Below are 14362 nucleotides of genomic sequence, written 5' to 3' on the forward strand. Positions count from 1 at the left end.
TTGTTTCTTGTAATTGATGTTCTCCAATGTTACCATGCTGTCTGGGTATGAATTTATTTGTATTTTGGTCAATATCTTGTGACCTGCACTTGATGGATAATGTGAGTTCAGGTCCTACACTGTGCAGAAATAGACTGGGGCTCCAATTTATTACAGATGGTTCTTTTTCTTCCTGTGGCCCAGGCCGATGACAAGCTTTCTTGCTTCTTTCCCCAGCTGGTAAGCAGAATTTTCTATCCTCCTCTGGGGAGCCAACAGGGCCTTTGTTCCAACTCCAGCTCTTGTCAGGGCCCAAGGCCTCATCTTCTGTTGCCACATCAACATTAAAATTCTGTCCTCAGTCTTTAAGCTACCCTGTCTCAGCTTCAGATTCTGCTCACCAAGCTATCGTTGGCTTCCCTTTTGATTTCTCGCACCTGGGAATTCCCTTTCTTGTTTTCCATCTTGGATACATCTGAAGAAAAAATTATCCAGTATTTCTATTGGTTTGCCTGAAAGATAAGTTCTGCTTCAATTCTGTCAGATTGTCCTGGTTTCAAGATAATGGCTATTTTGGAACTCAAAGCCAAGAATTTTGACTCTTTCTCCCCGCTGGGGTCTCATGAGTCTTCTTTCCTGGGTCAGTAAACCTCATACCCAAGATACGGTACAACTCAGCTAGCCAAAACTGAGTTTCAGTCACTTGATGTCAGTCTTTGATTTAGTGGGGTTTGGAAATTTCTGACCTTCAGGATAAATTTCAAGTTCCCCAAACATTCTGATTCTAATTCTATATGCTCCTAACTCTGTTTCCTGTTATCTTCTCTCATACACCCAATGCATTTGACAAACCCAAGTACTTGCTGTTGGCCATGTGCCCCACGGTTTCTCATACCCATGGCCTTGCATATGAATATGGCTCCCATCACGCATAATACTTTTGCCTTTGCCACAGGCTGAATCCAGTCCTCAAAGTCTTGCTCATCTGGTGCTCCTATGAAGCCTGGCTCATCTTCCCTGCCCAAAGGTTTCTGTGCTGCCTCTAGATTTCTGTGACCAAGGACAGCAGCTGTGGTGTGAGCAAGCGGCCCTGCAAACTGACATCAGGGCTTGTGGCCGGGGACCTGGCTCTGCTACTCCTTAGCAGTTTCTGCTTACCCATCTGAGCTTCAAATTTTCTTATATAAAACAGAGATGGAAATATTTACCCCACAGAGTGGAAGTTGTTTTTTGTTTTTTTGTTTTTTTTAAATACTCCTGGTTTTGAGTGACAGAAAATCCAACCCAAATTGGCTTTTGACAAAAGAGCATTTATTGGTTTATATAGGTGAAAAGTCTAGGGTCAGAGATGGCTTCAGGCATGGATGAATTTAAAATTGAAATGATATCATCAGGACTCTTTATTGCTTCTTCTCTTTTATTGCTTCTCTTTTATTGCTTCTGCTCTGCCTTTTGCTCTGTCGCCTTTAGGCTCAGATTCAAAGAGTGGCAAGAAGGCTGGTGGCAGTCCCGGAGTCCAGAGTCTGCTTCAGGTCCAGCAGCCTAGCTTGAGAACCTCTTTCTCAGAAGTCCCACCTACATTCTCATTGCTCTCATTGGGATATGTTCCTGTCCCTGAGGTGGTCACTATGGCAGAGAAAATTTGATTCTCTGATTGGCTGATGCCCAGGAGACTTGTCCTACCTCAGACCCTGGGGCATACATAGCTCTGGCAGCCTCACATAGGATGTGGGGGTGGGTGGAGGCTAGCTAGTGAGAAATTAGGGTACATTTACCAGAATGGTGAAAGGATGCTGGGTAAGAATAATGGCACATGTCTACCACAAGTGTGCTAAGGACCAATTGAGAAAATACAAAGACTGACTTCAGAAAGGCCCATTCAAATAAAAATGATGGTTATCATTGGTTATATCTCTCATGTGGTACATAGCACTTTCTTCTATCTAGTCACTAATTCATCCTTTATCTCCCCTGCTACACACTGAGCAGCTAGAGAGCAGGGGCTGGGCTCTAGTCATTGATGGAGCCCTCCCCCACTTCTAAGTCAGCACCTAGAAAATAGAAGGTAATTGTGGGATAAGCAAATGAACCTAAAATCCAAAACATTCTTCAGAATTCTGTTAATCCCTAAGCCAAACTCGCAGAAGGCTTTGGAGACTTTAACCCCTCACTGGAGTTACAAATTAGTCAGCCCTGGCTTTTTCCATAGTGGATGGAGGGTGGGGTGAGATGAGTAATTTCAGGAAGATGTGTTCCTGCGTTCATTGATTGCCCTGGCCAAGGTAAGACCAATCAGAGAAAAGAAAAGTTCTGTTTTGTTTGTTTATTTAATTTCTGCTTTATTTTTCTCCTTCTGCCCTTATTGTAGAGGAGTGGGATTCAGGAAAGTACAGATGGAATGAAAGAAACTCCCAACAGCATTGACCAGCAGGGAAGGTTTGATCTTTGAGGTCAGAGCTTCCAGGAAGTTTTGAATTTAAAGGGATTGGATATCAGTTCTAGAGAAACAGCTATACATCCAGCCAAGTGAGTTTGTCCTGTGTGCTTGTGGTTGTGTTGTTTCCTCAAATTTCTTATCTGAACAGAGTCTGGAGCTGCTAAGGCCAGCTGGAATTTGTGAAATGGACCTCTTAAAAGGGGAATGCAGGCCCCAGTCACCTCCTGGAATAGTTTACAATGCGCCCCTCCAGACTGTCCTGGAGCTGCTTTTTGGGTGATTTTAAGTCCTTTCAGCCACAAGTGTTGAGTAGGAAAGGTGATGTGGCTTAACATATCCTGCATTGGGTCTGTAGGGACCCACTCGGTTTCAACCTGCCTTTTCTTAGGTTGTAGCAGTGATGCTATTCTAGGAACCTGGACTCTGGCAGGGCAGAAACAACAGGGAAACGTTTTTGGAGAAGGAAAGTTACATGATTACAGGCATTCTGAACATGAACATGAGCAGCTGACTAAATATCAAGAGTCATGGTTGGAGACAGTGTTTCAGCTCCTGTACATCAAAGACAGTTGCTGGTGGGTGGGGCAGTGGGGATGAGAATTGTCCAAGGGCACTGTTAGCAGGTCCAGAGTCACCAGAGGAAAATCTGAGCTGGGCAGGTCAGCAGCCCCTAGCCGTGTGTTTGGCAGGCTTGGCGACAGAGGCTGTGGGTTGCTGAAAGGTACTGCCTGTTCACTGTCTTCACTTCCTGGACGGTCCAAGTCAGTACAAACTCTTTTCTGGAAGGTCTGGAAGGATATCCTTTGATTTCCATGTTCTGACTTTGCCTCCCCTTCATGTCTCTGTCTTATCCTCAGATGGCATCTTATCTGTCTTCCTGACAATGGCTTCCTCTTTGGGTCTCAGCAATGCTCTCACAACTTTTTAAATAATGCTCTCCTTGCCTGAATATGACCTTTGGGGTCTCTTTCCCACAGGTAGTCACAGGTGCTCTGCCCAGACACCTGCATGGCCTGGCCTCATGAAAAGAACTTGGAAGTCACCCAGTGGTGGTTCTAATCCTAGCTCTGTGATTTTTTAACATTAACGTTGAGAAAGTTATTTCATCTCTGATGGTCAGTTTCCTCATCTGTAAAATGGGGATATTTATCTTATTGGGTTTCTATAAGGACTTGGTAAGATACTGGACCTAGACAGTGAGCAGGTTGACTCTTTGTAACTGGCAGCCCTTATTAACAGTGAAGAGCAGGCTGGAGGAGACACACCACACAAACACCACCTTCCGACCTCACCATTGATAGCATCTGCCTGACAGAATCAGGCGTTTACCTTGGTGGAGAAGTCCTGCATACATGGAGCCTCCACTTCCTCATTTGTAACCTGCTCTAATGTTTCACAATCTGTTCATCAGGAAATTGTTCTTAATATCTAACCCAAGTTCCTCTTGCTGCAATGTGTCATATCACACATATTTTAAAATAATACACAAATAGACCCATGAAAATGAGCAGATTTTTCTGAGTCAGAGGCATTCACAGGCCTTGGATTTACTCTTCAAGAAACCCGGGAATACTCTGAATGAGGCAGGACGTGGCCTGTGCCAGGTTGTGCTGAGAAGCTCCAGGGACATTTGGCAAGACTCCAGCTCTCCTGACACTCACGTCTCACTGGGCCCAGCAGCCTCAGTCTTTCCCCTGTTCTCTGTTACTTTTTCAAATGCAAGTGAATGGCTGATCCTGACTTATAAAAGCCTCAGAACATAGCAAAGGAGTTCAGGAGGACTGATCACCTGGGTGGTTAGCCACTCATACACAGCCTGACTGGCGAGGATTGAAGCTCAAATGGTGTGTCAGTCTCCAGCCTTTAAGCAGATGATGCTAAACAGTCCCAAAGACAGATAATTTATCCAACTATTTTGCTGGGCTCTTCTATGAATCACGTCTGTCCAGCTATGTGGCTCAGAATCTACGTGTCTAAGAAGCTCCTTCGGGAGAGAAATGTTTGCCCTACTGGCAGCACAGGGCAGGTGTCTCGGCTGTCACACATGTCCATCTGTGGATGTGCTCTAAGCCTACAGGCTGAGGACACAAAGTGGTAGTCTGTGGACATGGACAGCCTATAGATGTGTGATGTTTAGTCCCTGGTGTTGTTTTTTTGCTTTTTAAGTTGAATTGGTTGCCCTAATCTAAAAATCTGCATGAGTCAGGTTTCTGGCTTTTCTTGAGAAAGGAAAGATCTGGCAATACTGAAGCTGCAGCATTTCCTCACACTGGCATTATCTGGGTCTGAGTGGAGATGCTTCCTGGAAACAGAGGCCCCCTTTCCTGCCACTCAGTTTCATTCATTATGGAGCCTGCCTGAGCCCCTGAAGGCATTTGAACTGGGGACTCTTGGCTAGTGAAGTCCCTTCTGGTCACTGACAGAGATCATAGCTGCTAGCGATCTGTTCCTTTGGGTTCTCCAACCCCTCTTCCTCTACCAGAAATCAGTGTTTGTGATCCCTGCAGATAAGTCTTTACTGAGCTTATTTTCTTTTATTTATTATTATTATTGTTATTTTGATTTTTTATTAGAATATGCTGTAAATATTACATTGGTTTCCGGTGTACAACATATAATTTGATAAATATATATGTTACTAAATGCTTGTCACAGTAAGTGTAGTTACCCCATTATCATACTGAGATACTACAATATTATTGGTTAAATTCTCTATGTTATACTTCTATTCCTATGTCTAACTTATTTTACTTTAGCTTGTACCTCTTTATCTCCTTCACCTATTTCACCCATCCCTCTATCTCTTTCCCTATGGTAATAACAAACAGTCTGTTGTCTATATTTGTGGATCTATTTATTTGTTTGTTTTGTGTTCTAAATTCCACATGTAAGTGAAATCATTTGGTGTTTGTCTTTCTCTGTATGGCTCATTTCACTTAGCATAATACCCTCTAGGTCTTTTCATGTTGTTGCAAAGGGCAAGATTTCCTTCTTTTTTATGGTTGAGTAATATTCCATCATGCATATGTACTACATCTTCTTTATCCTTCCATCTATTGATGGCACTCAGGTTGCTTCCATATCTTTGCTGTAGTAAATAATGCTGCCATAAGCACAGGTGTGCATACCTAAGTATTGTTAATACCACAGTTGAAGGCATATGTCATGAAGGCATGTTACCAGTAGGTTCTCATATGAGGGTCAAGGGGATGAATCCCTTTTTGAAATTTGTCTGTGCACTATTTCTAAGTTCTTTGAAGTTCAAGGGGCACACACCACAGCTTCTTGTATAGCTGATGCTCAATTTATGAAGCTGACATGCTTAATAAATAAAACTTAGAAAATAAAAATTTCTTACATTTAAATCCTGATTACAGACTGTGTTTCTTGCAGGTGAAAATAACAGAAAACCCTGATTCGAAGTGGCTTAAACAATAAGGAAATGTTTAAAGTTACCTCACATAACATAAAGCCCTGAGGTGGGGTGGGCCGTGGGCACAACATGTCTCGGCTCCAGTTCCACTTGGTTGTGATTCTCTTGGTTCTGCCTTCTCTGTGTTTTAGCAGCACCAGCCAGCTTGCAGCAATGTGGCAGTCACAGTGACGTTATCATTATCATACCCAGACACAGTAGCTCAGAAAAGGAAGAGGACTCTTATTTCCTTTTTGTGGGTGGGTGGAGTCTATGGAAACCTCTTTCAGAATCTCTGCAGCAGACTTCTACTCATGCCTCATTAGCGAGAGTTGTGTCACATGCTTTTTCCTAAACCAATCACTGGCAAGGAGAATGCGACCTCCAAGTGGCTTTTACTAATTATCCCCGAGTGGTATGACGGTAGTGACCCGGGTGTCCATCATAAATGATCACTAATCACCACATAAACATAATTAAATTCCCTTAACAATCCAAATTATGTTAATAATCCAAAAGGCTGATTCCTTGTCAAACATCCTGACATACCAAGTGGCAGACAGAAACACAAAAATAAAATAATTGCAATGACTATAACTACATTTAAGTCTAATTTTAAAATATTGAAACCACGGATTTAATTTCTTTTTTTATATCACTTCTGTGCTTATTCTTACTAATAATATTCATTTTGATACTTTTCTAGGGTTACAGAAGTTTCACTAGGCTAGGCCCCACATTAAAATAATACCATCTCATATTGGCCAAGTTTGTAGGTTATTTATATAGGCTGGGGTTGTTTATAATTGATTATTGGTGTATGGGACTTGATGGCACCTTCTCAACTTGAGCTGGCATGCATCAGGCTGCTCCCACCCGCTTTACAACAGCTCTAATGAGATAAAATTCACATACCAAACAATTCACCATTTCAAATATATCAGTGGTTTGTAGTATATTCACAGAGTTGTGCCGCTATCACCACAACCAACTTTAGAACATGTTCATTGCTCCTAAAAGTAGTCCCTTAGTAGCAGCTCTCAGTTCACCTCCTCCTCCAAGCCCTAGGCAATCACCTATCTACCTTCTGTCTGTATGGATTTGACTATTCTGGACATTTCATGCAAATGTGGCCTTCACTATATGGAAGCTGGGTCCTGTTTAATCATTAAGACTTACTTGCTCCATCAGTGGTACTTATCATGTCTACAGCTTTCACAGGGGATTTCCTGAAATTATGGCATTTTGAAGTTTTGCTTAGTACTGTATAATTGGTTGTACTGCCTTATGTCACATAATGACCCAGTTGTTTGATAGGAAATATAAATGAGCCACGTATATTAGGCATTCACTCCCTTCCTTTCTTCCTCCATGCCTTCTTTCCTTCCCACCTTTCTTTCTTCCTTCCACAAGTAAGTATTGAGCACCTTCTCCATATCAGGTGTTGGGCCAGGCACTGGGGATCTCACCATGAACATGCAGTAGGACTGTCCTCTCCGGGACTTAGAGTTGCTGCAGATCCTGTCCTTTCTGCTGATGACTTGAAGAGCACTGTGTGGGTGCTGCCGAGTTTCCATTCCACAACTGCTCAGTGGGTCCTTGGAGTAGCTTCCTGCTCCTTCCCCTTTTTAGCCCATCTTTCCCATCATCTAACCCTTCCTTGACACACTATCTTCAGGTGTATAATTACCACCATTTGTATAAACTTTTCCACATCTAACCCTTTCTTGACATATTATCTTCAGGTGTATAATTACCACCACTTATAGAAACTTTTCCATACATGCTTAATTATCTTATTACCACAATAACAAATCATGACATTTATATCAGATCTGCTTTGCTATCATTTTACTTTATTACAACACCAAACTGTTCCTTTATTTCATATTTATACCCAGATTCTTCCAAAAAAGGATTAAACTTGAAGCAGAACACAGTCATTTATAAATAGCCAAGGTATAGACAATAACAGCTAACTAGAAAATTTTTCTTACACCTGAGTATTAAATTTATTTTGGACCAAAAAAAGAAGACAAACAAATTTCCATTGATTGAGAGACTTCTGAATGGTGATGGATGATTCAAAAAATATTATAAAAGAGAAGAGGTTACAATGATAGATTTGGTGAGAAGTTAAAAATTAAGAAAGCATATAGTATCTTAAGGAAGAACATTTTTATGTTAGGAAAAAAAAATTTCCAGTTGGAAGAAAGTGGATAGTTTTAATGCAAACTGATGGAATTAAAAAGAAAAATATTTTTCAGTTCTGTCACCTGGAATCAGCTTTCCTTACTACCAAACTGATTTGTGCACCCCACACCCAGATTTTGGATTCTGCTATGCTCTTTGAAAGAAGCCATGGCTTTTGGAAGTATAGCAATTCCATGTCTTACAGCAGGGAACCATTGGGAAGGGCTTGTAACATCCAAGAAAAGGATGCTTCCAAGAAATATCTGAAATAGGGCCGGTTGGACTATTAAGCCAAAATCAGAGGGTTCCCACTGGCCACACTGTGATTCTTTTGAACAAAAAAGGATGACAGTTAATTATAACATTTGTGAAACTCCATGAGTCAAAGTGAAAGGTTTGAAAGTATAGAAAAAGGTGACTATAAAACAAAAGGAGGGTAAATATAATACAACATATTTAAATTCTTCTGAACTTTAAAAGTAGGTGTTCATATTTTTGGCTGGTTTGTTTCTTCTGTTAAGTATATTTTGCATATGAAGCATAAATACATTTTTCTGTCTGTGTAATAAGGGAAGAGCATATACAGGGAACTGTAAGCCAAACAGTTGTGAAAAGAGCAGAAATTGTACTAAGAACAGGAAAAAAAGATTAACCTGATGGTTACATAATAACCAGGTAAAAAGAGGGTCTGATAATGTGTTACAAGATGGTGCATGTCATAAAGAAAGCAAGCAAGCTGATTTTGCAAACTCATTCCTTTGTTTCCTGGGAGGTAAAACTTTTGGATGTCTCTACTACTATGTTAAAGGTCAGGTGATGGGAGAGAGAGAAAGACTGGAAATATGGAAGGAGTAGAATGCTACTCCCAGGGCCCACTCGGCAGCACCCACACGGTGCTCTTCAAGTCATCAGCAGAAGGGACAGGACCTGCAGCAACTCTAAGTCCCAGAGAGGACAGTCCTACTGCATGTTCATGGTGAGATCCCCAGTGCCTGGCCCAACACCTGATACAGAGAAGGTGCTCAATACTTATTTGTGGAAGAAAGAAAGGTGGGAAGAAAGGAAGAAAGGCATGGAGGGAAAGGAAGGGACTGAAGAATGGAGGAAATGTTTTTTTTTGACATTGCTGATTTCCCCCTATCTTTATTGAGATATAATTGACAAAAATTGCATATATTTAAGTTGTATGACTGGATGTTTTGATATATGTATACATTATGAAATAATTGCCCTAATCAGACTAATTAACATATCTATCACCTCACATGTTACCATTGTTTTCGTTTTTGTTTTGTGTTTTTGGTGTTGAGAACAATTAAGATCTACCCTTTAAGCAAATTTCAAGTACTTTATATAATACAGTAGTTAACTATATTTACATTGCTGTACATTAGGTCTCCAGAACTTCCTCATCTTGCAAAACTGAAACTTTGTACCTCTTGACCAACATCTCCCTGTTTTCTCCCTCCACAGCCCCTGACAACCACCCTTCAACTCTCTGCTCCCATGAGTTTGGCTACTATATTAGATTCACATTCAAGTGAGATGCTGCAATATTTTTCTTTCTGTGTCTGGCTCATTTTACTTAGCATAATGTCCTCCAGTTTCATCCATGTTGTTGCAGACATCAAGATTTTCCTCCTCATAAAACCTGAATAATATTCCTATATATATATGTATATATACACACACACACACACATACTACATTTTTGTTATCCATTCACTTGTCAATGGACATTTAAGTTGTTTCCATATCTTGGCTGCTGTGAATAGTGCTGTAATAAATATGGAAGTACAGATATCTCTTCAAGATACCGATTTCATTTCCTCTGGATATGTACAGCTAAATAAAAATTTAACAGAGTAAATTTTAAAGATCTAATTGGCTTTATTAATCAGTTCATGAATTGGGCAGCATCACATCTAGCAAGAAGAAGGAAACTCTCTTGAGCTGCAGAAAAGAAAAGGTTTTTAAAGGTAGAGAAGGAGTGGAAAAAAGGAAATTATTAGCAGAGAATCCATTGTTTTAGGCAAGGTCACACTCCTAAGGGGAACGGAATGGGTCTATCAGTAAATTTCCTAATGCTGACCAGGAAATTCCATGTTGTCTAAGTAAAGGTTACATTCCTGGTAGGGGGTGGGGTGAAGCTGAAACCACAGTTAGGTTAGGTTTTAAATCTTGGTATGATGATGTAGGGCTCCTAACATAAGTGAGTCCATTTTGGGTCCGTTGTTTCCTTTTTAACAATACCCAGAGGAAGACTGCTGGATCATAGTTTGTCCTATTTTTAATTTTTTGAGGAATCTCCAAACTGTTTTCCATTATGGCTGTACCAGAAGAAAAGATGTTTGATGTCTCCTAGAGGGAGAAGATGGATGTAGAGAGATGGCCTCTACTACTCTCTCCATCAGTTTCCTGTGTAGGGTCTGCGCCCGAGTTGTTCTGTTCTTGCTGAGAGTCAATAAGGGGGAAGAAAGAAGTTGAGCCTGAAGTTGAGCTAGACCAAGGACACCCATGTTTGGCTTGTCTTAGCTCCCAGAATCTCTGTGTATGTATACATGGCTGTCAGTTAGAGGCTTCCAGGGGATTCAAACTACAGATGTACCCCAGTAGGAAAAGGTGGTGGGAAGGAGGGAACCACATGAGTATCACTGAATTAGGACTTCAGAGCTGCTTCCAACTCTCCCCTCGACTTCCCTCCTCAGGCTGAGGGAAATGGCCAGGCTAGCCACAATTGAAGCTTTCTGTACCTTTCCCAGTTCAAGTGGGCTTAAACTTCACCCATTAGAGATCACTACACTTACAACTTAACACTCAAGGAGAGGCCAAAGGTAGAGAAGCATTGGCCATTCAAACCTAAATGTGGATTGCTTCAACTTAGGTTGCTTTCCTACACTGAGAAGAGGGGGAGTTTTGGTGGAGAGGGTGGAGGGGAAGGATCAAAAATTAACTCAGGAACCAGGGGCACCATGAGGGGCAAATCAGATGAGGGGGTATGAGGGGCTAGGGAGACTTGGACTGCTCTGTCTCCTTTTCTTTTTCTCACTTTTCTTTCACAGTGTTGCCTTTGGCCACAGGAACTGTGCACAAATCAGGCACTTCTTCAGGCTCTGCTTCCCACCCTTGGGTTTGGTTCATCTCCCTGATTTCTACATTACTGCTTTTATAGAAGATTCCCCTCCTCTCTGTCTAGCTATTTTGCTAGTGGTGAAATCTAGTAGATTTTCACCTGGAAGCTCAGCCTGGCTTTTGGATTCAGTTTCTCCATAAAAAAAAACCCACCACCACCAAAAGTACCCAGACAAAAACCCCTCTCTATTACATCATCTTTTTGACTGCAAAGACCAAGGTATCTTAACCTATGAGTCTGACATCAATTCCAATGTAAGCGTTTTTCCCTATCCAAGCAATTCTCCAACACCAGCCAGTGTCAATTCTAACACTATCAGATTCCAAGGGTTAAGGGCTCAGTTCAACAAGACTGCCTTCATGGCAGATGCCAACCCCAAGCCCAAGCCCAAGCACAGGTTCTTGTCAGTGCTTCTGACCCACAGCCTGGAAACCGTGGGTCAGACCATGGCAACAGGTTCCCACGCCCTCAGCCTTGAGTTCAGTTGATTTGCTAGAGAGGCTCACAGAACTCAGAAAACCAGTTTACTTATTAGATTACCTGTTTATTACAGAAGACATTAGATATTAAAGGATATGAATAAACAGCTAGATGAAGACATACAGAGAGTGAGGTCTGAAACACAGGAGCTTCTGTTTCTGTGGTTTTGGGGGCCTAATAACGTGGATGAGTTCTGGTTCACCGACAATGAAGCACTCCAAACCCTGTCCTTCTGAGCTTTAATGGAGGCTTCATTGCATAGGCACAATTGATTAAATCATTGGCCATTGGTGATTGAACTCAATCTCTAGCCCCTTCCCTTTCTGGGTCGTCAAAGGGGTTGGACTGAAATTTCCAACCCCCTAATCATCCCAGGGGTTCCTCTGGCAACCAGATGCTATCCTTAGGTGCAGTCCCAAAGTCATCTCATTAACATAACAAAAACACTTTTTATCACTCTCATCACTTAGGAAATTCTAACGGTTTTGGGACTCTGTGCCCAGAATGGGGTGGAGACCAAACACAGTATTTATTTATTGTTATAAATTACATATCACTTTGTGAAAACACCATTCTACATTCCTCTTTCTCCATTTCTCAAAGGCTTTTTTTTTTTTGCTTCCATATTTCAGCACATGCGGCTACCTCTTCCTAGAATACCCTTCCTTCTCCTTTACAGTTTCTGTGAACTTTTACTAATTTTCAGTACTCAGTCTCCACCTCTGAGAAGCCTACTCTTCCCCCATCCTCAGTGGGCCAGGTGGATGTGGATTTTCATGCATTCAGGTGGACAGTAGATCTGGTCTTGGTCTCATTGAAAGATTATTCAGTCAGGATTTTCTATAGAATGCTGGGCTCAGGCCAGCTCAGCTAGTGATGTCTGAGGAGGCTGTCAGCTGTCAGAGTCAGCTTTGTCACACAGTTCTTCTAACGAAAAGATCAGATTTTGCTGCTTTGGCACTTTGAGCAAAGCACCCAACCCTAAGGCCTCAGGAGCGTTTGTCCCTGTTGCCATCAGCACTCTGTTATGGCTGCTCTCCTCGTTCTTGTTCTTTACTGTATCTCCCACTTGGACAGCCTGGAGTAATGACACCTGCTTGCACAAGGGTTCTCCTGTGTGGTCCTCACAACGACCCAGCCCTGGGAGACAGAGGGCTGCTGGTTTTCCAGGGGAGGAGACTGCATTGTCACTTGGTTCTGAGGACCTGAGGCAGGTGTGACACTCTGCTTAAATCCTGGGCCCAGTTTGGGAAACTTCCCATGAAACTGGAAGCTTCCTCTCATCCCCAGGAGAGCTGTGGGGTGATGGCCGCCATGAAGATGCTGTCAGCTGCTGAGCGGCCAGGGCCTGACACCATCCCCACATCTGCCAACTTCAGACACAGTTGGTCAGCATTCCTGCCTCTGGCTGCCACATTGTTCTCACTGATTCAGGGTATTTCAGACCATGGAGATGATAGGAGCTGTACAGAGCTATCTGACAGGCTTGGTACTCCTGGCTCATTAGGCTTCAAAACCCAACTTCTCCAATTTCTCCTCTTGAGGTAGAGCAGGGACATGGGATAAGCAGCATGATTAACTTTTCCTATGTTGAAGAATGCCGAGGTATAAATAGTTGGTAATAACAGGAGGAACTCCATCTTAAGGCTAACATTCCATTTAAGAAGAAACAAAAACAAAAACAGGGAGTTAGGAGGTAAGATTCCCAACATATTTTATGGTGATTGCCAACAGCCAACCCTATCCTAAGGCAGGACAAGCAGTTCTAAATGATATGTTTCTACTGCTTGAGGGTAACTACTATCTGGGAGAACAGAACCAATAGATTCCTTTTAAGTTTATCTTACAGAATATCTAATGGACTGACTATGGATGGTGACATAATGTCTCTGACCAAAGATAAGCATTGTAAGACCTTTACCCGATTCTTGAAATCCTTAAAAACTCAAATCCTAAACCTTTAAGAGCACCTTCTCTTTGAGGTTGTCCGTACTCACTTCCTTGTTGCATAAGCCTATATGTAGCACTGAATCCTTCTTCGTGATAAAGACAAGAACTCATTGACCTCCACCTCCATTGGTAAATGTCCTTGTTACTGTTACTTCATTCAATTTTCTGGTCTTAAGCACAAGTCTTCTCTTTCTCTGTTCTACTTCAGACAAGTAAGGATGGGATGCGCTAGTAAGATCTCTGATCTGGGCTTGCAAGTAATTCCCAATGGCTGTGTGACCCTGACGGGACTGCAGCTGTACAATCATGCTCTTCAGCAGCCTGCCTGAAAAATCTCCTTTTTTCGCTTTGGGAAGTTCTCGGAACATAATTTCACTCCATCCAGTGCTTTGTGGCTCTTCTAAATCCTGGGGTGGTAGGGGCTTAGTTTCCACACTGTGCAGATTCAAGTGGACACTGGATGCCAGGTGACCCTGGCTTTAGAAGTTGGCAAGGGATCTGCCTTGTGCCAAGCAGGAGTTCAAGGAACTGTCCTTTCCTTCTGTTCTTCCTTGCTTTTTACTGCCTGCACGCTGCTGATATTGAGTACTACTTTCATTTTAATGAATTCCTTCCTTGCCTACACTTATCTGACTTGTTAGCAAATTCTTTCTCCATCAGAGCCAAGAACCCTCTCCTGGGTTGAAGTCTCAACTAGCATTCAGAGAGATCTTCCTAGACTGGATTGCCTGACAACAGTCTTACCTCAGTGCTTTTGCCATTGTTCTCCACACTCCAG

The 14362-nt window shown here is 42.2% G+C and overlaps 1 protein-coding gene across 2 annotated transcripts in view; it reads left to right on the plus strand.

Moving 5' to 3' along the window:
- Nucleotides 1-2211: 2211 nt before the first annotated feature.
- Nucleotides 2212-14362, plus strand: part of SWAP70 (switching B cell complex subunit SWAP70) — a 100312-nt gene continuing 88161 nt past the window's right edge. Inside the window, exons 1-3 of one of the 2 annotated variants that reach the window (XM_073216170.1) lie at nucleotides 2212-2261; nucleotides 2350-2505; nucleotides 8830-8997. In XM_073216170.1, coding sequence (XP_073072271.1) covers nucleotides 8878-8997 — 120 coding nt within the window. In that variant the 5' untranslated portion in view covers nucleotides 2212-2261; nucleotides 2350-2505; nucleotides 8830-8877. The remainder of the gene's footprint in view (nucleotides 2262-2349; nucleotides 2506-8829; nucleotides 8998-14362) is intronic. The other variant, XM_073216172.1, reaches the window with a different exon arrangement.

Source organism: Manis javanica, chromosome 11 (assembly GCF_040802235.1).
Source record: "Manis javanica isolate MJ-LG chromosome 11, MJ_LKY, whole genome shotgun sequence".
Classification (NCBI taxonomy): Eukaryota; Metazoa; Chordata; class Mammalia; order Pholidota; family Manidae; genus Manis; species Manis javanica.